The sequence below is a fragment of the Fusarium subglutinans genome (genome assembly GCF_013396075.1).
Source record: "Fusarium subglutinans strain NRRL 66333 chromosome Unknown NRRL66333_c0000212, whole genome shotgun sequence".
NCBI classification, from domain to species: domain Eukaryota; kingdom Fungi; phylum Ascomycota; class Sordariomycetes; order Hypocreales; family Nectriaceae; genus Fusarium; species Fusarium subglutinans.
The window spans coordinates 47,116-72,729 of NW_023502275.1; the positions used below are offsets into that span (position 1 = coordinate 47,116).

The 25,614-nt window shown below is 48.5% G+C and overlaps 5 protein-coding genes across 5 annotated transcripts; 2 read left to right on the forward strand and 3 right to left on the reverse strand.

The window, feature by feature from the left end:
* Window positions 1-224: 224 nt before the first annotated feature.
* On the reverse strand, window positions 225-2,176 carry FSUBG_11311 (d-lactate dehydrogenase (cytochrome); the record flags this gene model as incomplete). The annotated part of the gene is made up of 3 exons (XM_036675981.1): window positions 225-317; window positions 372-1,819; window positions 1,867-2,176. 3 exons carry the CDS (start codon window positions 2,174-2,176, stop codon window positions 225-227), a joined length of 1,851 nt encoding a protein of 616 aa, XP_036533218.1.
* A 964-nt stretch (window positions 2,177-3,140) lies between these two features.
* FSUBG_11312 (uncharacterized protein) lies at window positions 3,141-5,224 on the reverse strand (the record flags this gene model as incomplete). The annotated part of the gene is made up of 2 exons (XM_036675982.1): window positions 3,141-5,046; window positions 5,109-5,224. 2 exons carry the CDS (start codon window positions 5,222-5,224, stop codon window positions 3,141-3,143), a joined length of 2,022 nt encoding a protein of 673 aa, XP_036533219.1.
* A 945-nt stretch (window positions 5,225-6,169) lies between these two features.
* Window positions 6,170-7,078, forward strand: FSUBG_11313 (enoyl hydratase; the record flags this gene model as incomplete). Its single annotated transcript, XM_036675983.1, has 1 exon — window positions 6,170-7,078. The coding sequence occupies one exon, from the start codon at window positions 6,170-6,172 to the stop codon at window positions 7,076-7,078; it is 909 nt and encodes a 302-aa protein (XP_036533220.1).
* Window positions 7,079-8,301: 1,223 nt separating this feature from the next.
* On the reverse strand, window positions 8,302-9,720 carry FSUBG_11314 (uncharacterized protein; the record flags this gene model as incomplete). Its single annotated transcript, XM_036675984.1, has 1 exon — window positions 8,302-9,720. The coding sequence occupies one exon, from the start codon at window positions 9,718-9,720 to the stop codon at window positions 8,302-8,304; it is 1,419 nt and encodes a 472-aa protein (XP_036533221.1).
* Window positions 9,721-20,779: 11,059 nt separating this feature from the next.
* Window positions 20,780-22,588, forward strand: FSUBG_11315 (polysaccharide synthase Cps1; the record flags this gene model as incomplete). The annotated part of the gene is made up of 5 exons (XM_036675985.1): window positions 20,780-20,913; window positions 21,020-21,874; window positions 21,927-22,221; window positions 22,288-22,490; window positions 22,579-22,588. The coding sequence occupies 5 exons, from the start codon at window positions 20,780-20,782 to the stop codon at window positions 22,586-22,588; spliced, it is 1,497 nt and encodes a 498-aa protein (XP_036533222.1).
* Between the last annotated feature and the right edge of the window lie 3,026 nt (window positions 22,589-25,614).

Here is a 25,614-nt window from a genome sequence, read left to right on the forward strand (position 1 = left end):
ACTTAATTGACTGTTAGGAATTAACAATGCATCATCGTTATAGATCGTAAGGGAAGTTTATCAAGGGGTCTGCTAAAGTGATCTTATACACAAGCTTTTGTAAAGGCGAGTCTCTGTGACTGCCATCCAAGCCATCTATTCCTACATCGTACACGCTACACCAGGTATCATCATGCTCTTTTCCCTCCAGTCCGTTACTAATATCATGCGTATTTCATAACTCTCTACCACTCGTCGACCTCTCCCTTCTTGGGTTTTTGTACCCGCACAACCTTGTCACAGTTAAGCAAACATAGAGGATCGAATGCCTTCTTGATCTGCAATGACTGTCAGCGAACTACTCACTTCAATAAATGGGCAATATTTCTTACCTGTCGCATAGCATCAACTGTAGACTCGCCAAGCTCATGAGGGAGATAATCCCGCTTGACAAGTCCAACACCGTGCTCACCCGTTACGGTACCCTCCATCTCAACAGCCTTCTTGACCATGCGATGCACAACAGCTTCAGCCCTTGCACGCTGAGCATCGTTGTACAGCAGAATGGTGTGGAAGTTGCCGTCACCAACATGTCCCACGATAGAAGCAAACAGGCCACTCTTTGCCATATCCTCCTTGGTCGCCTCAATCAGATCTGGTAGCTTGCTCATGGGCACGGCAACATCGCCTGTCCACACGTGGTCACCAGGCTTCTTGACAGCTGTGGTACTCCAGAGAGCCTCCTTTCGTGCACTCCACAGCTCGTCCTGCTCTTCTTGGTTCTTGGCAAACTCAAAGGTCTTGCTGCCAGCCTGCTTAGCGAGCCCCTGCACTTGGGCAACCTGCTCCTTGACGCCAGCGGGAGTTCCGGCGAACTTGAAGAAGAGTGTCGCTGCCTCTGTCCAAGCTCGCGATGTCATGCCCGCGTCGTTGATGCACTTCATCTGGTTGTCGTCGAGAATCTCGACAGCAGCGACGGGGATGCCCTGGGCCACGACCTTGCTCACACAAGTAGCGGCATGACGGATCGAGGGGAAACTGCATACAGCGACACTGGTAGACTCAGGCTTAACGGTAACCTTTAGAGTAGCCTCAGTCACGAGGCCAAGGGTACCCTCGGAACCAATAAACAGCTTAGTGAGATCGTAGCCAGCAGAGCTCTTGCGAGGTCGCTGGCGGGTCTTGATAACAGTACCATCAGCAAGAACGACAGTCAAGCTAAGAACCCACTCGCGCATAGTACCATAGCGATAAGCATTGGTGCCACTGCACCCAGTACCAATCATACCTCCAATCATAGCACCAGGGCCAGGGTCAGGAGGGAAGAAGAGACCCTCATGGCCCAGGTGGTCATTCAGAGCTTCCCAGCCCATCGCAGGTTGGACAACAACATCGAGATCCTCCTTATGAAGATTGATAATCTTGTTCATACGGCCAAAGTCGATGGAGATGCCCTTGCGGGTAGGTGTAAAGTGTCCTTCAAGACTGGTACCGCCGCTATAGCCTGTAACGGGAATCTTGCGCTTATGGCAAACCTTCATAATCTCAGACACCTCTTCAGTGCTTGAGGGATATACAACGCAAAAGGGGCGGTCTTCAGGGCCAGCCTGGTGAGAGGACCAACTGGATGTAGCATGGTGCTCGAGGTCGTTCTCGGTGGTGCTGACATTGTCTTGGCCGACAATCTTGACAAAGTCGGCCCAGGCAGCCTGCATGTTCTCGAGCTTCGTGTTGTGTTTGGGAGCTTTGGCCTTGTTGAGGGGCAGTGTCGACGTAGGCTCGGGGTCTCTTGGCCAATATGTACCAAGCCAGTATGAGATACCAACGCCCGAGAGGAAGACTATCATTTGTTAAATCTCGGCTCTACAAGCGAGTGATCGAACGTACCAAATGTCACCATCCAGTTCCTTGTAGGATCTGTAATGTTGCGCCACTCCTCATACTTCTCCCTCTGCTCCCGCTCACGCCTTAATCGAGATCCAATACTGCCCATGACCTGTCCTTGGAATGTCCTTCCCACCTTTGTCTCGTTACTCTGTCGGGCGGGGGTATTCTTGTTCGGCCTTTCAGGCTCGATCCCGGTAGCGTAAGAGCGGGAGAAAGACGCAGGTAACCTCGCAGTTCGACAACTAGCTGTGGTGGGTGTCCGCAAGCTCCGGAGAGCAGCACGCTGCGCGCGCAATTGAAGAGAAGCCATGACGATGTAGCTTGTGCGCGGGCAGAGGTTGAAAATCAGTAGCAGAAGTAATGAAGATATTTAGGTCGCAAAAGGGGTGTAGAGGAGCTGACCGAAGCTGTAGGAGTGTGTCGGGATAGGAATTGGCCGACGAGGAGCGGTCGATGTCGAGCTTAAGTGTTGAAGTCGACGGCAATGGAAAATTGTTAGGACGGAGTTGGAATACCGCACTATAATTCCCGAACCCCACATCACGGGGCCTTGTTCGGGCCTCTTCAGGGCCCTGAGATCGGCTTCGATTAGATCTACTACGGCGTGGAGGCCTTTGCCTGATTCTCATTGGTTGTATTGTTATATTTCCTCTTATACTTGCCTTTTTTGTTATTGTTTCCTCGGTATAATTCAGCAGTCGCGCTGTGCAATGTCCGTCTTCTGATATCTTTGATACCCATCCGTACCGGCAGGGCCCGGAGCTTCTCCCTCAATCTTGTAAGATAGGATCTATCAATGGCAGGAAACTTATCAAAGTGGGTGCTCAATATCCTTTCAAGGACCAATATTGAGTATAGAGGGGGCGCGTTGAAGAGCAATTATCACATCAAAGCACGTCACCGCCGGCCTCGGCCAGTTTCACTATCATGTATTACCAATCCTGTTACGATGAACCTCGAATCAAGTATTTATGCTGTTTTATATGTTCTAAGGCAATGAATGCTTTCATGTATCCATACGATGCTAATCGCAATAGCCGAGACGTCAGATCTTCGGATATTGGCCACCGCCTTAGATCAACGTCTCAGCCGCATTCCCCAAAAATATCGCGGAGACCAAGTCCGCTCTCTCAGTGCTTCCATCCTGACGCCCAGAAACTGTCAAAACTACCCAATCATATGCTTTATACTGTCCCGAAACTCCGTCCGCCCGTTTTCTTGTTGTCATTGTCATCATACGTACCATGGTAGCACTTCAAAGGTACACCAAGTGATCATATGCTGCCGTGTTGGACAAGTTGGACAGTAAAAGTCGGCGTTCCACTCTGCATGTGGTCAAAGTATGCTGCTAACTCATCATCTCCTTGTATCTGAAGGGGCAATTCGTTGCCCTTAGGGTCCTTAATGATACCCTCAATACGAACACACATCGCCCCGGGAAATTTAGTAACCGCGACCTGTCGTAACTCTTGGATTGATTGTGAAGACATTGTAGATATCCACATGCTGGTGTTGGCCGGATATGTCGATGCAGGGTTCAATCGCATGAACACTGCAAAAGAAGATGGTACAGCAGGCACTGAAGGCACAGGCGAAAACATTGTGTTGGGCGCCGGCGCCGAGAACTGGTGCGGCACGTATTGCTGCTCCATATAGTTTGCCTGTGGTTGATTCCCCAAGTACATCGACGAGCCGTACTGAGCATCCATGGGCACGTTGTTGGCAGCGGACGAGCCCAGCATTCTATGGGGCTGAGGTAGGACACCCTGAGAAGCCGGCATGCCCAGAGCCGGCAATTGTACCTGTCCTGGCCGTTGTGGTGCTGGTGGCTGTCCGGTTGTTGTGTAGGCCATACGTGAGTCGACAGGCTCAAGCCCATTGTTGTCCATAGGCTGGTCCATCATCGGATCCGCAGGTGAACTGGACCCTGGAGCTCCGCTGTCTGACATGCCAAAGGCAGGGGGCGTCTCTATCGCTCTTTGGGCTTGTTGTTGATATATGCTTGGTTGGGCCTCGGTGAGTTGCGCGTCCTGAACAGTATGTTGCGGTTTGTCATTCTGAGACTTGCGCTTTGCTGACTCCTTCTGCTTAGGAGTTTCGCCACTCTTGGTGGTCTTGGATCTCTTCTCGTCTCGTCTTCTCTTGATCACATCTCGAGCGACGATCTCGACTGCCTTGACTTTTCGGCGAGATGATTCATCATTTCCATGAAGAGGGATCGCCCTCATGCGTTCTGACTTCTCGAGCCATCGCTTCTTCAGTTCTTCCCATTGCTCTGGTGTACCATCAGATTTACATGTAAACTTTGCATCGCACAACACTTCATGCAAAGCAGCGCGGATTTCATGAGACTCTTCTGGGTTGAGACCTAGCTCGTTCTTTGCATCGACGAGAGTCATTCTGGTGTCCTGGTTGCGTAGACGCTTGGTCACGTCAGTGCAAATAACGTCCAAGGCAAGCTGCTTTCTCTCAAGGTCCTCTTTGGACAACCAGAGAGCCTGTTGTAGGTGTGGGCGCTCATGAATCAGGCGATTCTTGACATAGTCCCATCTTCCTGGTCCAGCTTGGGTTTTCTTGACGATGGACTCTTGTTGACAGATTCGAGAAAAACACTCGCGAGCTTCTGCGTAAGTGGTCGCATCGAGACCGAGGGCTTCTTTGGAATCGTTCAAGGTCATTTCAGATGGGAAACGGACAATGTGTTCTGATTCAGTGAGATGTTGACGATTTCTTCGGCTTTGTCTTTTGCTAATCTTGCGTGGTTTGGGCGTCGTTGGGACAGAGGCGGGATCTTCTGGCGTTGAGTTTTCAGGAGCATATGGTGTTGGCTGGTCAAGATGTCTGGGCTCTTGCTCAAGCAGTGGAATGGTCACGTCTCCGTCATCAGGCGAAGTATCATTCTCAATATTCTCATCATCAGGCTCAGCATCACCACCAGATCTTGCTCGGTCACCATTTCGAACTCTAAGGAGCCATCGATTGCGGGCACGCACTCTCATGAGTTCACGGGAATTGATGTCAAAGCCATCCTCATCAGTAAGGATTCGCAACATTTCACTCTGAGGGACATTTCTCCTCCATAGCTCATGGATGCGCTTCACAAGTCGATCATCCTTATGTTTTAGCCTTTGCTTTGTAGGAAACTTCCATCGACTAAACTGAACTTGAAAAGCGCGTTTGCTGAAACAGGACGTGTAAGTCAAGTCGAGAAGAGCGGTCACTTACACTGACTGAGCACTTACCTCGGCGTGAACTGGTAAACATTCTTCATGTGCACCATGATATCCTCGAGGGACCGACGCTCATTGATATAAAGTTGGTAGCACACATCTTTGTGTGGTTCCCATTGATAGACCATGGTTCAATACTCGAGACAGCATAACTAGTCTCTTGAGTCTGCGTCTTTGGTCAGAACGGCTCAACTAAAACTTGGAGCCTGTGGAGAGACTTTTGCATTGCTGGTTAATCTGGGCTTCCGGAGTTTTTTTTTGGCTGGCTGGCCAACCAAGGATTAGTCATACACGTACAGTCCGAAGAGTGCGAATTATAGCTGTATAGACTGTACAATCTAGGAATTGCTTGATGATGAACTTGGAACAAGTGATAGTGATAATATTAATACATAATGATGGAATATGCAGAAGCTCTCAAACTGCATTAGTGGACCCGGTGTACAATTCATGCATTTTATATATAAGAATAAGTAAATACAACAGTAAGTACCTTGACCAACTACCTACTAACCTACTCTTGGACTATAGAATAAACACATTTAGACTAAAGATGTAAGAATAGCCGAGGGCAAAGGATAAATAATATCTTAAAATGATCCTGCTCTCATTTTATAAGTGTAAACGGTCCGAGCAAATGCTGCTTTTGGTTCTCATTAAGACAACAGTGTGCGGAATTCAAGCCGCTTGACAATGACACTGATGATCTCTAGCTTCAACTTGGACCAATACCTTTACATGTGATACTAGCATTCACATGCTCTCATCGTCAGACCTCTTTCATTCATCTACACATTCTACTTTACTCACTTGAAAAGCAAGGAATAATACAACTGCAGATACTAGGGATCATCAAGCAACACTCACTCAACGCTTCTATCCTTACCTAAGGTACCTATTTAGCTTACACCTCGGCTCAATCTTGTCCAGTAAGTCAAGAGACGTTGTCACCATTCCGCGGCTCAACTGAAGAAGCCCAATCAATCCATCGCACTCTAAATCAACATCGTCCTGACCTCAGCTTCACTCATTCATACTTCATTTGCCTATTACTCACAATACCAATAATCGCAATGGCATCGCCTTCGCTTCCCGACAGCTATGCAGCCCTCAACCTCCCAACCCTCCAGCTCTTCCATCATCCCCCCTCCTCCAAACAAGTCACACATGTCATAGTCATAAAGCTTCACCGTCCTGAAGCCCGTAATGCATTCACCGACATAATGGCGGCTTCGCTCTCCCATGCACTCAACACCCTCTCTGTTGATCCCCGCGTTCGCGCTATAGTTCTCACTTCGTCAGACCCAAAGAATCGCATGTACTGCGCTGGTATGGACTTTAACGAGGAGCATGCGCTGGGCAAAGACGCTGCTGATCATCGCGACTCGGGTGGCATCGTCACTTTGCCTATGTATCGCTGCAACAAGCCTGTTATCGTCGCCATCAATGGCTCTGCTGTTGGCGTGGGTATCACAATGACTCTCGGTGCCAACATCCGCGTTGTGAGCCGCGACGCCCAGATTGGCTTTGTGTTTGGTCGCCGTGGTTTCAGCATGGAGGCATGCAGCAGTTTCTTCCTCCCACGCCTCATAGGAACCAGTCGTGCACTTCACCTCACCACCACTGGCGCTGTCTACCCTGCCACTCACAAGCTCTTTGACGGCCTCTTCAGCGAGATTGTCGCACCCGAAGAGGTTCTTCCCACGGCACTCAAGATCGCGGATGAGATAGCGGCCAATGTAAGTGGTGTTTCTGCGAGGGTAATGAAGGACATGATCTATAGGGGAGCCTCTTCGCCTGAAGAGGCGCACTTACTTGAGAGTAAGATATTTTGGGACCTGTTCACTGGTAAGGATGCGAAAGAGGGAATGAATAGCTTCTTGGAGAAGAGGAAGCCGGATTTCACGGGGACTATGGACAAGAATGCGCCCAAAATTTACCCTTGGTGGACGCCCGTTGATATTGCCAGGCCAAAGCTGTAGTGGTTCATTACTGGAAATGTGTCTATTGCTGTATTTTATGATCACTTTGCTATCTATGCCTTACAAATTGTACTCCGTTTGTTTTGGTGTAAACTCATCACCAAACTTTCCAAAGAATACGGAATACTGTATCGTGATACCCGCAAATACATCTCTCCTCATTCCTTAGTAAGACAAATATTCTGCATTCATCTTGAGCGATAGAGCTATGTCTCATAACCCCAGATTAGCGTCTCCATAGATAGGACTCGAGCAATGATTTAGCGCTGAACCATCAAAGAGAGGTCATGAGATCCATGCCTTCAAGACCCCTGTCTAACTAAATCCTCCCCACACTTAGGATCTCCGTTAAGCCGGCCCACTCTCTGTCAGAGGCCGCAAACGAACGTCATGTGCAATTGATCAATGTCATGTGAAAGGGAAGCAGAGGAGGCAAAGCTGAGCCACTCTGATACACACGTACGACGGATTCGTCTTCTTCTTGACACGACACTCGAGTCGCTAGAATTTGGGGGCTGTGCTACTTCACAGGATGGATGTTTGCCAAGAGAGGGAGGAGACGTAACGTTAACGTGAGTGAGGCAAATTGCCGGTCATGTCTGCTCATGTTTTGATCCGGTTCTATGGTAGAAGCGCCTAAGCCGTTCTATCCGATATGCCACAGCCGTGCAAGCCGAGCTGGAAATGATACTCGAAAAAACAAGAAACAATGCAACAAATCGTCCCAAATCAAAGAACAAAGTTCTTGAGTTCATCCCGCGTAGCTTGAGTCCGTTGATGCAACCATGCATGCCAATCGTAGAAGTAGAAGATGAAGAAGAAAAAACAAAGTGGTAAACCCCAACTCCTTGCCTATAAAATGTCAAAAGATAACTTTCCTCCTGGTCGTGAAAACTCGCTAGTTTCCATGCCACATTGCTCCAAAGGCCGTGAGTGTGCGTGCGTTATACGTGGGCGAATGGGAAGTGAGGGATATACTGCTTCCCGTAGGTGAAATTCAAGGTATCGTAGTGAAGGACATGGCTAGCTGTAAATTTGTGCTCGCCGAGTATCCGCCGAGGAAAGCATTCGTAGATTCATCGGCGAGGGGTATATGGTGATGAGCAGTATGTGTCAAAGGCACTAGTCTGCTGTCGCGGCTGGTATTGCTGATAGGGAGTTCTGACAACGAATCCCTTCTTTGGGCCAGAGAATTTGGTCTTGGTCTCGCTGGTAAAATTCTCCTATCTTCGACCAAGCTTGAGCAGTCGCGTTCTCAACCACAGAACAAAAGCGGTCCAAGCACTCGTGGTTTTTCGCTTGGTGGTTTTGGTTCGGTGAGTTGATTGAAAGTGCACATCGTCGGCTCTAGCGCCAGGTGTCTGGCCTGTAGGCACAGTGTCGTAGCTGCGAGTACCAAAATCGACCTTTTCGTTCTCGGTGGTCAACCCCAGACCCACGCCAGTGCCGGTAGTCTTGCGGGAGATCGAAGGTCGGATGTCAGTACTACTCGACACACGATCACACGAGATTCGAGAGGTTCCAAAGCTACCCTTGCGACCATTCTTGTTGAAGCGGTGGGCTTCGCGACTCTCTGCGCGTTCCTGCTTGCGGATCTGCTCACGGGCGTACTTTTCCTCCTTGGCTCGTTCTTTTTCCTCAAACTTACGACGCGCTTCGCGTACGTTCTCCTGGCGGGTGACAGTGTCAACCTCGCTGCGTGAGCGAAGACGAAAACCGCTCATGTCGAGAGAACTTCGGAGTGGTGACATGGCGCTGGAGGATGTAGACGCAGCGATCATCTGGGGTGAAACAAAGGAACCAGAAGGTGGGCTGGTGCTTGACGCAGAGTCGAGAGCGGTTGTTGAGCCTGTGTTCAGGTGAAGGTCAGATCGGCTGCGAGTCACGATGCTATGGGGCTTTCGCGCAGATATCACTGGGGCGGCGCGGCCGTTGGTAGTGATGCGCAGCGGTTGATTCACATCTGATAACGAGCTGGTGCGCTGACTAGCAAGAGAGGGACGGCGGGGCCGGGAACCAGAATGATAGGCACGAGTCGAAGTCTGAAGGCTCTGGGAGTCGATGTTGTCTTCGTTCTCAGTTATCGTGGGAGAATAATCGCGAGGTCCGGTGGTATTGTCCAGGGAAGCGAGAGAGTTGGCGTAGGAGAGAGGTGGTGTTGAGGTGCGCGGCGTTTGTTGAAAAGGATGCACAAAGGAGCCGTTTCTGCCACCGCTAGCAGAAGTTGCAACAGAAGCATGAGAAGTGCCACTGGTAGAGCGAGCATGCCCGTGCGAATATTTGTTTGGGCGAGCACCTCCGTTGCTCAGATCCGTGGCCGATATAGAGAAGCTGACATCGCGGGCGCGGGCGGCAGGTGTTGGCAGTGCTGATGCACCTGCCGTATAAGACGAGTCGTCGCCGTCCACATTATACGAGGAATAACCAAATTGACCCTGCTCGTCCCAACCGCGATCCAAATCGAGGGAGTTCTTTTCCGAATGGGAGTGGTGCGATTGCAGTTTCTTGAGGATTGGCTTCACAGCTGGTCGACTGCGAGGTTTGGTTATTTTAGCATGCCCATGCCCGTGTTGATTACCATGTCCGAAGCCGTGACCCTGTAGGTGGCCCGGTAACGAACTGCTGGTCTGCGCCATTGCCATTAGAAAATAGGCAATAGTGTAGAGGAGAGGTTGAAGAAGAACCCGAAAGGGTTTCAGAGGGTGTCAAAGAGGTATACGAGGGGTTTTGTGTTGTGTTGTTGGTGTTGGTGTTGGTGTTGTTGGGCGTCTTGTCGCCGTTGCACGGATACGGGCGCAGCGAAGCGCAGGAGGTGGGTGAGGAGTCTGTCGCACGCCCAGCGTATCTCAGAGCATCATGAAAGAAGCTGACTTTTCTCGTCTTTCAAGTTGTACAATGAACAGACAAATCACCCCGACACAAACCTAAGGGTTCTTCACAGAAGATACACTCTCTTCGCTCTCTCAACGACCAGCGTATGCAAGTAGTAAGTAAACAAGTAAGAAGAACTGATTGAGCGACAACAACAAGGAAATGTCGCAAAGAAAGAGAAAAGACTCGGACAGGTCGGGTCGGGGAGGCCTGGCCTTAGAACTAACTATCAGGGGTGTTCCCAGGTCCTAGAGAACCGAGAGTAGGTACTCCGTAGTGGGTGGGGTTACTGCTGTAAAGGAGGAGTCCGGGCCCGGCGGTAGCGGTAGCGGTAGCAGTAGGTTAGTACCTAGCTCAACTCAACTCAACTCAACTGACTCTGTCTTCTGGAGTCGAGTCCTAAGCCAAGGAATACCAGAGTTTTGATGCGGCGATAAAGCCAAGACACGAGAGTTGAGTTTTTGATTTGGAATGACACAAATGAAAGAAAGTCAAAAAAGATGAGGGGAAAGAGAAAACAGGGAGGGTGAGACGGCAAAACCTCTGTCTGTCTGTCTGTGTCTGTGTCTTTTCTTATTCTTCTGCCTGTGGCCGTGTAAGAGGCGGCAGATTACGACGGTGAAAGCGGCGGAGGCAGTGGAGGTCGATTTTGAGAATGGCGGTGCGGCCGGAGGAGGCAAATACCGGTCAAACACCGCTGTACTCTACCTGGCAATCACTATCACTCAGCACTAGATCAGCTCAGCTCAGCATATGGGAAAACATATGTACCTACAGCCTGGTACTGTACCTACAGTAGGCTCTGCTCTTCAATCAGACACTCTAAACCTTTGGTAGGTAGGCAGAAAAACTGGGTTTCGGTGGCAGCGAAGCCAAGTGATTGAACCAATGTCAAGACGTTCTAGACCAGATTCAGCCTCATCAAGCGCATTGGCACGTGGGGTTTAGTGGAGAGAGAGAGTTCTTTCTTGTCGAGTCCTTTTCGCTCCTCTCTTCTCTAGACTCTTCCTCTTCGTCCACAGGCTGTGACGCTGACCAGGGATTGGCCAGGGTATCTTGTTCCGTGGGTATCGCCAAGCCAACGTCGGTCTGCGGTCTGCGGTCTGCGGTCTGCGAACCTGTGATGATGTGATCGAGTGCCGATGTCCCGTTACAGTGGTAGTCGGAGTAGTGTTCAACTATCAGTTGTTGAGAGGCGGTAAGACAATACAAGAGATGTGATATGCGGGGGGTCCAGAGGCCAAGGAGAGGTCGAGGCGGTCGGGTCGCAGATATTCACATCAATCAATCAACCAAGCAATGTCTTGCTAGCCTACAGTAGAGTAGCGGCAGATAACGACACGGATAGATAGACGTGAGTGAGATTTGGGGGCGTTTGCGGGGGTGATATCCTTGGAAACTTAAGATGCAGCAGACCGTATCTGTCTCGATAGAGGGGAATATTGGTCCAATAGGAAGAGTAGGGACAGATGATGATGCGATCAAGTCTGAAGCACAGAATGTTGTGTACATACAGAAGAAAAGAAGACAAGATATGGAAGAACTCGAAAGAAATGCGGTTCCCAAGGGACATGTCACTCACATGCAATTGTCCCCTCATGGACTCGAGAATTGCCAATTACCTACAATGTACTAACAGAGTAATATCAAACTCATGACGCTTCTGATCAGACGAAATTGGGCGATTAATTACTCTGTCAGGAAACGAGCAGCCAAGACAGAGCGAAATGAAGTTCCCAAGGTTCAGCCAACCTACTGATTGGTTCGCCAATAGTCTCGCCAGCTCTGCAAGGATAAATCATAAAACTGTTAGGTATGTAATCTGGGCACACGCAACTCTGATAATGTGATTCTTGGTGTGTGTCGTGATTTCGCTGTCTCGAGTCATCCACTAACAATTACACTCACGTTTTATCGGCCCTTCTCTAGTGTATACATTGAGCCAAAGAAACAAGATGCTCTACAGTTGTTTTCAGCCTTGTTTCTCCTAGACTTTCGACCTCGTCAGTTTATGCTGGCTGGTCTCGCATCTAAATTCCCCTCGAAAGGGTCCTCATCATCAACTGGCGTCTTTTAACTTGCGCCACAAGTCGATAGCGCTGTGCTTCTCCTCATTGCCCCTCTCTTCACAATGGACCCCTCCCCCGCCTCCGCTTCTCCTCTCACCTTCGCCTCAATAGATTCGCAACTCGTCTCTCGTGATGGAGTCAGGTTAAGTTACCAACATGCCTCAGTGACGTTTGACCTTCCTAACTGACTATTACGTGGCCTTCTGCTTGTGCATTACGTTACTCTCTTGACAAGTTCCAGTCCCAAGTAGGCACTCGAGTCTGCCTCCGTAGCTTGTTGTTGGTTGAGACATGCAGAAGCATCTGCAACTCTCCCCAAACGTCTCGCATGGAGTCTCAATATCAATATCAATATCATTCCCCCATAGTATCCGTTCACCTTGTCCTGTTATAGCATTCGGAGTGGGGAGTTCCTTGGCCATCTCCATACTGTCATACTAATCCACTAAGAACAAACCATAACTCGTAAATGACTTTTGTATCCACCAACTAAACAATATCCTTAGCTATGACCTCACTGCTATATACATACAACTACTAGGTGGACTTACAAGTAAATTTATGTCATTGGCTATTATTTGCTATGGAGACTGCGAGTCAACTTATAGTTCGAATTAGAAACTCAGTGAGTTACGCCGGAAACATCTGAGACATGCAAAACAAGTTTCATTATGATCAGATAGTTACCAGCAGTTCTGAAAGTCAAGTCATCCCAGAGCCCTAGCCTTTATAACGATAGTACGCATGTTATTACTTCGGTTTCAATACAGGCTCGATTGAGAAGGCACAGCGATATACAAAGAAGTCTCACTCATTGAGCCATTGAGGCTCAGGCCAGCCTAGACAGTAATACTTTCGACGGCTTATCGATCCAATAACGATGTATATCAGCAAGCTCTAGGCAGGAGAGCTAATTGTGCTATATCGTAATACATCGTGAACCATCTTGAATTGTCTTATCTACTTATGCAGTCATATGCACACACATCAACCTTCATCATGACCCCATCTTCAAACACAACGCCCCCAATGAGAAGGCCCGGACACTGTGTTTTGAAACACGGAAAGGCCCGCCTTGGCTCCTTCGTCTGCCGACGATGCCTGTCTGGTCTCAACCATTTTCAGTGTTGGTGTTTCATGACGTGTATTGGGGGGTATCTGACAAAGTGTGTAAGCCTGAACCATTAACGATGGCATTTCAGGCGTACAAATGCGTTACAATAGACTATTATATCTAAATCTTTTGATCCGAAAATAGCACTATCACAATATTGATTGTTTCCTGAGCTGTACTTGTCTTGAATTTCAAGGTCGAGCACCACTTCACACGATAAAGTTACGAAGTTACTTTCTAGTCAGTTTATTTAGACACAGATGCCTACCAGAATATGAATGTATTGTTCAGTAAACGGCTGTAATCTTATTGCATAGGTTCTATTCCGTACAGTGGTTATCAAAGCAGAGTGATCTAGGAATGTCCCCCTTCAGGATGGAGCCATGTCATTGACGAACACCAGCCTACAGGCCACTTTATAGATATTCGTCCTAGAAAGAAATATTCACGAGATTTCCTTAGACTCTTGATCCATCTTACCTTGACTCGCCTGAAAGGTCCGTAACTGTGTTCTAGGGGGAGCGGTACAGCTTCGCCGTCACCATCACCACTGGTTCCTGTGTTCAACAAAGCCCTGGATCTTGAATGATTGTTGTATGTTGTATAGCTCATAAAATCTCTCCTTCACGATATTGTACTGGGGGGTTCCTGGCCTGTCTTGTCTCTATTTGACTTGCAGTTAAATGACGCTTCAGTACGATACCTACGCATTGAAAGCTTGAGACCGGGACACACAAGTATAAGAGCACTATAATTATTAAATACTTGTATGATTAGTGCTCGTTCATTATTGTTTCCGCTTTGTTTGTGTGAGTCATGTTATGTTATTACATGGCTTTGCATATCTAACACTTCTTATTTTCTCGGCGATTCAACGTGGTAGACCTTCCAATAACTTAACAATATCGTACTCACCATCACCTTGGAGACTTAAAGGAGTGTCAATAACAATACAATGTATGCGGCATCGACATCTTGTGGAAACCCTGGATATGTTGAGTTGTGAATCTGAGTTTCTGCATATAGGGTAGTTAGGCCAAGTATTGCAAGTCATGATTCCAGGTAATCTGGGCGATAACATAGGTAGGATTACTCTATAGTGCCTATGATATACTGTTTGGAATGTTGTTAGTCTCATGTGTACAGTGTTCTTTGGACAAGGAAATGGCGTACTCGGTGGACTATGGTTCTAGATGCGCAAGTGTTTTCACCTATCTTTGCCTCGAGTCATAATGTTACCGAATTATTGATCATTGGAAAGTAAACTGTATTGGATATTAGTTATGGCAGTGATAATTTATCATGAATATGGTATCACAGCTTTATCTGATATTTCACTACACCATCTCTCACCTCGCGATGTAAAACACCATATCTAAGTTTCGCGATGTGTGACTTGGCGCCATACTAGACTGCAGGAAAAAGGCATTAGTGCAGGTACGGTGAGCTTTGACCTATGAAATCGATCAGTTATGACCAAGTCCACGATGGCAGCTCCCATGCTGCATGCTTATTCCGACAGCACATCCGGCAGCACCTCGTGCTTCCCCGAAGCATGCCAATGCCCCGCCATGGCCCGGTACGATCTGGGAACAAAAGAGCTTCGTTAATAACCGTCCAAACGAAATATATATATATATATATATAAATATGTGCCTGTGACACAAGAGAGACGTTCTAACGAAGAGATGGTATGAGCGGTTATGAACGCCTTGAGGCAGATGATTCGAATGGCTCCTTTGCACTCACAAATTACCGTCTCAAACAGGAGTCTTCCTGCAACCTCAACTGTGGCTCATATTTGCGTTGTATCTGACTGTGTTGGAAGCTTGAGTTGACAAGAACCGCTTCCAAGTCGGTGCATAAGTCTTGGAGCATGTGAGAAAACAAGAATCAAGGAGTGTTTGGTTACCAGGAGAGACAGACAAATTTGCATGTGAGTATAAAGGCATCGAATATAGCTTCGCGTCGGAGAGTACGAGCTCACGGTCTGGCAGACGTCCTTCCATTAGAACCCTGTTTGAGAAACTCTGGATGGAGACCTCATACTTGATGCGTCGACCCATGGTTTGAGCGAGCTGCCCTTTTCTGCCGACTGACATGTGCAAACGTCCTCATGCATAATGATGCCGGGTGAATGGCACCAAGGCCGTGAAGCCGTTGGTCTTCTTATCTGTGTATTCCTTTCATCGAGGCCTGCCACTTGAATCGAATTCAGGTCAAGGTGCATATAAATGAATGCAACAGTGTAAATACTTGACTGGAAACTCTTCGAATAGGTTGGCTGCGCCAACGTAGATGCCATTTGATGTGTATAAGAACATACTGAAATACGAACCATATTGACCAAGAGGCTGAGGATTCAGTACAAAGGCGAGATTTTTTGACCAAGTTGACGTTACAGAGCAACAAGGAAAAAGTAGTCTATCTGGTTTGGAGATGTGACCGTCAAGATTCAACCCTGTCGACGTTGGTTTAGCAAATGCTCCGTGCTTCAATCGTTTCTCCCCTGTCTAGCTAGCGACCCTGGCCTCCGAGCAAAGCTAGGGTTATCCCGGCTCCTCCACAAGTTTCGTAGCACTAAAAGAATAACGGCAGGAAGATCGGCTTCGATTTCAACATTCAGAATGTGATATCGCAACGCATTGTGAATATGGCCTCTCTTGAGGCACAGCTTTTGATATACCGGACCAACAACGCCCGGAGCCGTTTCTTGTCACTGCATGGTGGCGAGGTTACTTAAGATCTGCGAATGAGGGAAAAAACCTCCAGCATGCGCCCGTGAAAATGTCAATGGCTCCATAGCGGCAAATCAAGGTGTAAATGTGAGAGGGTTCAACAATAAACGAGTGGCATCAGGATCAGGGTGCAGTGGGGATCCCTGCAGTCTTGTCTTGATGGACAGACTCCCTCCGAGAGAGTCTGTCTTGAAAAATGCTGTAAACAAAAGGTCTGACCCACCATGCATTATCGATTGGCTTTGATTGAATAATAGCACTTTTGCTACCTGTTGCGTTGCAGGTAATGGTAAGTTGTCTTTGAGCTCTTGATGCCATTCGAGATTGAATTTGCAGGCAAGCAACCTCAAGCGCAGTAGTAGGAGCACAGCAGCACCTTTTTGTGAACAGCTGCAGACTGAGTGACAGTTATGTCTCAACATAGTGGTCAAAGCAACGCTACTCGGATTGGATGTTCTGAGTTGCTACATTAGATAGCCAAGCAAAACTTGAGACCTACAGGAGCCAACCAGCAAGAAATATGGCCGATGGTCTGCAGTAGTCTGCAGGACGATAACTATTGCCGAAACTGTCGAGCTGCGTTGCGCCGCGTAGAACTTGACTCGACCTTAGACCAACAGATGCTGGCTGATAACTAGGAGCTGTTTGAAGGCTCCTAACAGGACAGACGTGCGTATGATATCCACATGCTGGAGTGCACGCGCCAGCTTCTGTGAGCCTAGATCACATATGGTAAGGGCTCGGGATCTGGCGAGCTTGATTTGTTTGTCCAGTGTCGACTGAGCAACAATTACAGTGGCTCTTCGCTGACAGTGGAGTCGATTCGATGAGGAACGAACGACTGACCCGTTCTAGCCATTCTGCGACAGGCGTAGAAGAATGAATGGACAGATCATTTTGCGGCTCATCATCGATCAGGAAGGGCTGGGACAATGTGTAGTCGACAAAGATGAGCCAATTGGAGTATATGATGACCGACATGCCACTAGGCCTTGTTGCTATCGATTTCCGTATGTGCACAAGCAGGTGGTAGTGCTGAGCTATTTTTGCATGCAAGTTGAGGAGACCTTCTTTTGTGTCTGTAGTTCCCTCTTTTGGCTCAAACCAGTGATGTTCATTTGGCCCCAGGCGTTGTGGTACCGTCTTGGCTGTCGTACATGATACTCACGGAAGACCCTTGTGGTGCCTGTCTCAAGCAAAAACCAACAACAGGCCATGTGGGTTCGAGCATCGCGAAGAAGTAGCAGATCCGGGTATGGTGTGATTTTACGGGTTTAGTTACCATCTGCAATTGCGTACGACTCCTCCAGACTCTATGCCCGTATCGTCAGCAAGGTAACTCCAGCGAGGACCAACCGCATAAAAGTGCAGCTCTCATAAGAGGGGTCCAATCTGAGAAACATAATCCAGTAATTTGCTGGGGTAATAGTAAAAAAGAAACAGCCACAAATGGCCAGGAAATCCGCTTCCCCAAGCAGAACAGTCCAAACCGCAGCGAAGCAAAACAAGGCTGTATTCTGATAGACAGCGCAGTGGCATATTGTACCAAGCCATCCATACAGTGACATCTGCCATATTACACCCGAGACTTGATATCTCAACCGATAGCAGCTAGCCACAGATCATCGGCTTTGGTGTGTTGCACCGTGCACTGACTCAAAGCTGCCGATGCAGGTAACACAACCATCATGACTGGAAGAGAGAGACAAGCGGCCAGCGGAGATGATGCAGAAGCAGACTCTTGGCTCTTCTCGGAGTCTTTCAAAATGTAAATCTCATTAGCTAGCCGAAGCCGAAGAGGATCCGCAGCATTGTAACCCTGTCGCCTCTGTTTAGCTGCCGGGTTGGTCGATCTGCGGTTTTGTAGTGTCCGCTGGTCGGTTGTTTTCTCCAGGCCGGTTTCCTCCCACCGAGCATAATCGGCCGCGGGTCCTGACGAGTTCCATTGGAGGTAGGCAACGCAACGCGGCAGCCGTCTATGGGCGGAGCGGATCCAATCTTGACGACTCGAGACGGCGAGACAATGCGAAGTGATGTGATGATGCGTTTCCTCTGGCCACTTCATACATGCACTGTCCTCTCATTGTCTCTTCCTGCGTGGATAGGGCACGGGAATCCTCTCTGCACCTCAAGCGACTTTATTACTTGACTCGGAGAAAGATATCCATGCTGATCCATGGTGGTTGATGTGGAGGTGCATGTTGGCGATAAAGAAAAGCGAATAGAATTCGTAACATCACAACGGATGTTGGACTGTACCAGATTGTTATCTAGACGATGGGAGTGACATATCTGAATCAGTATAGAGGTACCTCACTGATGATCAGCACGAATTCGATGAAGCCACCAAGATGTTAAGTATCAGCTAGGAAAATTAGAAGACGTAAGTTATGCAACCAGGAAAGGAACATAGGTAGGCACATTACCTGGGCTACTAGGTGCGAAGGTGGGTTCCCCACCATTTCTTTCCTCGACAACTAAGCTAACGTTGACCAGACAGGGACCTCGGATTTGAGGTTATCTGCACCTTCTGTACGGAGTACCACTTTCCTCCGGACTATCCATGATTCAACCTACTAACCTAGGTATAGGAATCTGCCCAAAGAAAATAGAAACTCACTAGTGCTGCTCCTCCCCCATCTTGTCGATTGCACTTACTTTGAGATCAAGATTGATCTTAGCATGGTCCTTCCCTAGGTAGCTACCTCAAATGAGTTTATCTCATTGCCACGGAAGGCATCAGCCGTCTTCCGCTCAGCTCCCTTGTACATTGTGTGATATCGCTTCTTCGACCTACATACTGCATCTTCTCCATACATACGCTAACATCTCCATACTTCGTCCAGTAGCTGGCGCGCATCAGGGCCCAGTTCCTGCATTCAAGGATTCTTAGCCTGCACGTCCATGATATCCGATATCGAAGGCAGTCCTCCGTAGTTACCTCGTACAGTAGCTCGCTCGCCAATTGTCTCTCCGCTCAGTGGCTTTTGGTTGGCCAATGGATCAATGATCTTCTCCTCATCTGTCGATATGCAATCTCGAAATACATATACATAGCTGTATCCGGCCTCTCACAACTGCAGCAGCAGAAGCAGCGCTGCAATTTGCTCATTTGTCCAATGCATTCCACTGGATTCATTCTGAACCTCAGATGCAAGATGCAAGACAACCTCCTCTTGCCTCTGATACGATGAGCCGGCCTGTCGCACCACAGGCGAGCGGCTAATGGACTGGCATATCTCCAAGTCAGGTTGTGCTTTATGCTTTATGTTGCAGATTGATGAGTCCCTAGATACATGCATACAGTATCCTGGTTCATGTCCGAGCCGCCTCCAGCTATTAACCCACTCCCCACTAGATCCTCACCAAGGCAATGCGATGCTGAATGGCTGTCTTGTTTTGTCTTGGCTTCGTTGGACTTTACTCGCTCGCGCCAGCAGCAACGAGATCCACACGCTAAACACGAACAAGGTCCCATGTCTCCTCTCCCGTCCGTAGCCATCGACGCCATCGAGGTTTGTGTGAACCCTGCACTTTGGACCCCAGAGGCAAAACAACGAAACGACAAGGCTCATGATGTGCGCCGCGGGCCGAGCAGCACTGGCCAAGTGCTATTCAATACCTTGACATGGGCTGCTACGGGCACGAGACATGACTCTCATGCGCCAGCCCAGAATCGGCGCCACGATGATAGGGTCTAAAGTCAAGCGAACGGACATGCTGGAGTTTTCAAGCCAAGGCACTGAGGTGCCTAGCAAAAGATGCTAATGCCGACTCCACGCTTGCGAGCCTGCGCCCCCATGCCCTGTCCTGAATACAGTCGCAGTGCTCCATGTCTACAATGTACAGTCACCCCGCTTGCTCAGTCGCTCCAGTGTTTCTCGACAGCTTGCAGGAGTAGCATGGAAATGGACAACAAGAAAAGACAGAAAATAAAACCGTACCGTTCTCGGTAGTAACGCGGCCGGGGTCGGCGTCGAATGAGACTCAAATGGCTCTCAGTAACGCATCTCAAATAACGCGCGCCAGTCTCTTTTCTCTTCACTGTGATCTCAATACACCCCCTCCTCCAATCCCATGTGCGCTACTAATTAGCTACATAGTCGTGCCCTCTTTAATCCCCCAATTCGAGCCGCCGCCGCCGCCATACATGGCCCCTCCAACCCTCTCAAATCATCCAACCCCTCGCTCCCCACTGGTCCTGGTCCTAATGCAGTGAGCGCAAGACCAATACACCCCTGCTGTCTTGTCCGTTGTCCAGAACAAGATCAAATCTCGACAGACTTGCGCGCTTGTCTCTACGTACATAGTTGCCGCCCTACCAGTGCCACCACAACTAGGTACACACTACGATGGCCCACGACCTCATCAAGGACCCTCACTACTCCATGTTCATGCATGGTCCGTTTTAGAGACGGGGTTTGGTTTAGGTATATATCATAGACCCGTTCCCAGTCTTCACCCCAGGCTGTTATCATCGCCACTACCTCCCTTCCTCCTCCTCGCCCTTCTTCCACAGGCCAATTCCTCTTGTCATGGCCATCTTTGAATAATTCCTTTTCCCGTCATTGTATATTATTCCGGTGCCTCGAGTCTTGCAACGGTGCGACTGTGTCTCTTGTGCATAGTGTGTTTGCTTTGGTACTTCCAGCGTCTCTGATTCACTTTCACCACAACACAATCATCTTGGACGGTCAACCACTATCAATTCCGGATTACGAGACACAGAGTCTTGTTTTTAAATCACTTATAAACCCTTCCTCGCCCTTACTCTTTCGAATCTCTATCCTCGTTGTGCAATACCCCTCAACAGCCGTGTATCACAAGAACATCTCTTCCCATCGTGGGATCATCAGCACCTCCTCCCACCTTTCAACCTCACTGGAATTCGACACTTGACAGCTTCAGCATGTCTGAATATGAGACTCAAAGTATTGGGCGCAGCCATCTTCCTGGCCTTGCTGGGTTATTAGCACTGCCAATACCTTCTTTCAGCTTTTGGTATTCAACTACCTTTTGGCTGTACCTTTTTGTAGGCCTTTGGTAAGTCATTTTCAATATCTTGAGATGGAAACTGCGTTTCTCAACAAGAAGGCTTTTAGGAAGCCCTAAATCCCATCATGACCAACCAGTTCTGACATGATCTTAGGGTTCATCGCTATCTCCGTCTTCTAGTTCATTGCGTCAGCCATTGGACATATAAGTCGAAGCCCATCCCCAGCAAACCGACATTCACGAGTAAGGATGTGACTGTGGTTATCCCAACCATTCACAATGCTTTCGAGGAGTTACGCCCTTCTATTGAGAGCATTCTCGCTTGTGAGCCTGCTGAGCTGATTCTGGTCACTACGCATGATAAGCGAAAAGACCTCCAGCGCCTGGCAGACTCCCTGGTTTTCCCCAAAGTCCGTGTTCTGGATACTCCTATTGCCAACAAGCGCCTGCAGGTGTGTGAGGCGCTCCCCAAGGTCGAGACTCCCATCACTATCATGGCGGACGATGATGTGACCTGGCCCTCGACTCTTATGCCCTGGATCCTCGCTCCATTTGAAGACCCTCAAATCGGCGGTGTAGGAACTTGTCAACGAGTTCGACGGGAGCATGATGGCTCTTGGTCAACCAAGGCCTGGAACTGGCTGGGTGCAGCTTACATTGAACGTCGAAATTTCGAGATATCAGCCACCCACAACATCGATGGTGGCACATCATGCATGTCTGGTCGTACTGGCGCCTACCGCTCTGAAATCCTCTCTAGTCATGACTTTCTCCACGGCTTCAAGAACGAGAAGTGGAGAAAGTGGATTTTGAATGCTGACGACGACAACTTTGTGACTCGTTGGCTGGTAAGCCACCAATGGAAGACATGGATCCAGTACGACAAGGAGTGTGAGATCGAGACAACTTTGGAGAACAGCACCAAGTTTTTGTACCAATGTTCTCGTTGGGCCCGAAGCAACTGGCGAAGCAACTGGACCAGCATGGTCACTGAACGCTACATTTGGAAGTGAGTAAAAAGAATTATCCGTGTAAATCTTGGTCGATCTAATAAGAAACAGGCAACAGTTGTGGTGCACATATGCTCTTCACTTCGCGACTTTTACTTCGCTGGCCTTTGTCGTTGATCCGCTTCTCCTAGCTTCATGCTGGTGGGGAACTGCGGACTGGGATATCCAGAATCGCCGATACGTGTTCTGGACTCAGTTTATCTTCATGTTTGCGTTCACGAAGGTAGTCAAGCTGATGGGTCTGTTTATTCGAAACCCAAGCGATATCATGTTCTTGCCAGTTTCCGTTATATTTGGATATTTCCACGGATTGGTCAAGCTGTACGCCCTGATCACTCTGAATATGGTACGTATCGAAGAAAAAAAAAAAAAAAAAAAAAAAAAAGTAATCAACTAACCATCAATTGTTTAGACTTCATGGGGTAGCCGAGCTGATGGAGATGCAAACGATGAGCAGCGACTTGCTCCCGCCCCTCAGCCTTCAATCGTTTTGAAGACACCTCCTGGCAAGGGATCGCTTATTCGATATAACGCTCGTCAAAAGGGACGGCAACCTCAGGCACAGCAAGTCGCATGGGAAAAGAGCGACTATGCAGCCTATGATTCAAGCACCTCGTACGTGCCCATACGAGTGCATACACCAATGGTAATGACGCCAAACACCACCAAGCTGCACACGAACGAAACTTCGATCAATTCACAGTGTTGGGTAATCTGACCTGGCGATGAAACGATTTGATGAGGCCATGAATAACGTTTTCATTTTCACGTGGGAAGTTAATTGTCCATGACCAATGGTTAAATGGAACGACGAAAATCTTCCTACATCTTCTCTTTTATTACTTCTTGCACACCACACCACAGCCACCACCAAAAAAAAAGGACGGATTGGGGACACAGATGGGAGGCCTTTCAAGAGGCCGGTTGGGCAAAAGTTCTTGCTTCTTAGGGGGATGATGATTATGCTTTTCCAGTCGACGGCCGCTGACGAGGTTGAGAGTGTCACCTCCTTGGAATGAGATATTTCCAAAGCAGACGAAAGACACGTGGTAACCTGAACAGCGAGCTTTGCTGGGCCAAACCTGTTTTGGTGGGACAGCAGTCAAGGCTATCATGACCACTAGCTTCTTGACTTGCTAACAAAACCCGAGCAAGAGTCATCTTCACTCGTTTTGTAACAATTTGGGATCATTTGGGACTACGGGTGGAGGCTATTCTAAGTGGTGTGTGAGATTCACAACGGGTACACAAAGCATAGCTAGCTTTAAGGCATGTGAGAGTGATACTCAAAACATTGGGAGATATCTCCTACCTGACAATTACTTGTTTACTAATATGGCCTCTGTGATCTGACTTTACATACTTGGTTCTGACTTCTGAGGCGGGTATAACGGGCGCTGACATTTCATACCCAGTTAAACCCACATCAAAGTCAACAACCTGTTAGTTACTCCGTAGTTCACAAGGATAGATACAGACTCAGTAGAGACATTGAGTAACCTAAAATGGCATCGTTGACACTAGCTTCGAGTTTAGTGATGACAGCCCTAGCCTAAAGAAGAGAGTGAAAGGATGGCTCAATGGACTGGCAATTAGAGATCCACAGCACCACCCACAAAGTGATTAGTTTCGTGGTACGACAGCAGACAGCTCAGATGGTTTGCACTCGTTCAGATGTGACCTTGGTCTTGAGTACATATGGCACACCAAAATCTTGCATCTGCTCAACTGCAGCAAGCTATATTTGGTTTAGGGCTTGACGTGTTGCACTCGCATTGAGCGCAAGTGCCGGACATTGATGAGACAGGTAGCCACAAAGTCAAAAGGGAATTAATTATCGCATCATCTCTGAAGGCTTCGATGCGCACATATCCGTAAAGCTCGGGATATCCAGGGTCCTGCCCTGTTAGGCAATGTGTCCCAGTCGAAACAACGCGAGTCGTAATATGTGGCATCGAGGGCAAACAAGAACCACTTTCGTGTCATTGTCAGGTCGGGTTCCCTGATCACCGTTGCATCTTCAGCGGGACTCGACTCGAGATGAGGTGCAGGCTCAGACAAGACAGGGGAGTCTGGTTGGACAAGACTCGGAGTCAAGAAACAAAGCCTGTAAGCCCCCACCAGGTATACGCTCCGCTTCCCCTCCTTGTCGGCCGAACCAAGACATGGATCCCATTTTCAATCTCCGTGGCCGTGACAGCTATCAGGCTAGATCATGTGTCTCACAGCACAGCACAGCGAGTGCGAACCACGAGCACAGCCAGAACTCGAGGGAACAAGGCAGAATGGAAACGTAATGAGCCTGCTTGTGTGGGGAGGGGTTTGATCGAGTGGACTGGAGGACGGGTGCAAGATAGACGCCAAGCACAGAGGCTAGAGTTTTCAAGCCAAGCTAAGCATTTGTGGACAGCGATCGTCTGCACTTGGTCCTCTTTGATATGATATGGATTCTGACGCGGGGTTTTTTCTTGATATCCACTTACGGAGTACAATATGTACAGGAGATATCATGATGTGAGATGGACAACGCAGGGTACCTGATGTAATTCTGGTTAGCTGAGTCTCAGTCTGGGGGTAGCGAGTGTAAGCCAGGCTAGGCCAGGATCACCATGATGCGACTGGCTTGTCAGCTTGGCATCTACATCGTGATTATCCTTATGCTGTTCGTTGCATTATCTCTTCTTGAATCTAATAGTACGTAATGCATGTAGTGTACAGCTATATATGCATAGACTACCAGCTGCAACAAAAGCCAACATGTCTGATGGTGTGGGTGTCGAATATTATTGCAACCCTTGGTGCATGATGAATTACGACAGTTGTCCACCATGTATGTCGCTCATCATCATTGTCGTAATGCCATGTTGGTTCTTGTCTAGCTTTCTGCGGGCCTTGGGGCTCTGCTATTTTTGTGTGAGGCCGGCATATGACCGTCATTGGACCGGCTCCGTCTGAGAAAACAATATTCTTTTGCCAATAACAAGATAAGTATTGTATCGGAACTTGATTTCAGTTGCTATTGTTGGCGTAATGTCTTGCGTGAGCTCACGGGGCCCATTAGGAGTTGCAAAGCTGCACACCATATTGGTTGACCCTGGAGAAACATATCCAAACGATATCCACAACGACTGATGTCTGTGACGATGTTTTTTACTCCTAAACCCACCTCACCAAAGGACTGATCCTGCTTGTGTCACCAACCCATCCTTTGCCAAAGGTTGCAAAAAACCCCACAACCTTGAATCTTTTGTTTTGCATAACATCATCTTACATCGAATTGGATGCAGGTCCCTGGTCGTAAATCCTCCGGGAATAGTCCATCCTTTTGCAGATCCTTCGTCAGTCAGCGAGTGACCAATGCCGTTGATATAGAAGGTTTACTGGAGATTCCTCTTCTCTCATCGTATCGCAACGCGCATAGCACGACCAGCCCCACGGGATCAGACGGATAGCCACATATCAGAAAAGTCACTGGGTAATCGACATTGCACAGGCTGAGCCTCGATCTGGCTGTCGAGTCACTGTCCCTGCTGTGTTTCGTCAAGTTGCTGCGCCATGAACCCTTGCGAGTAGCCCCGTTTCCCCTCTTTGATAGCGAAGATATCGTCGTGGGTCTAGAGCTCGGACTTCAATCGGGCAACAGCAAGGATGGCACGGGTCAATCGCGTTCGTGACGCCAAGGAAAACCCTCTGCAACTGGTGGCAGGGTTTGTTGTTGATAGAGAACTGCAACGGCTAT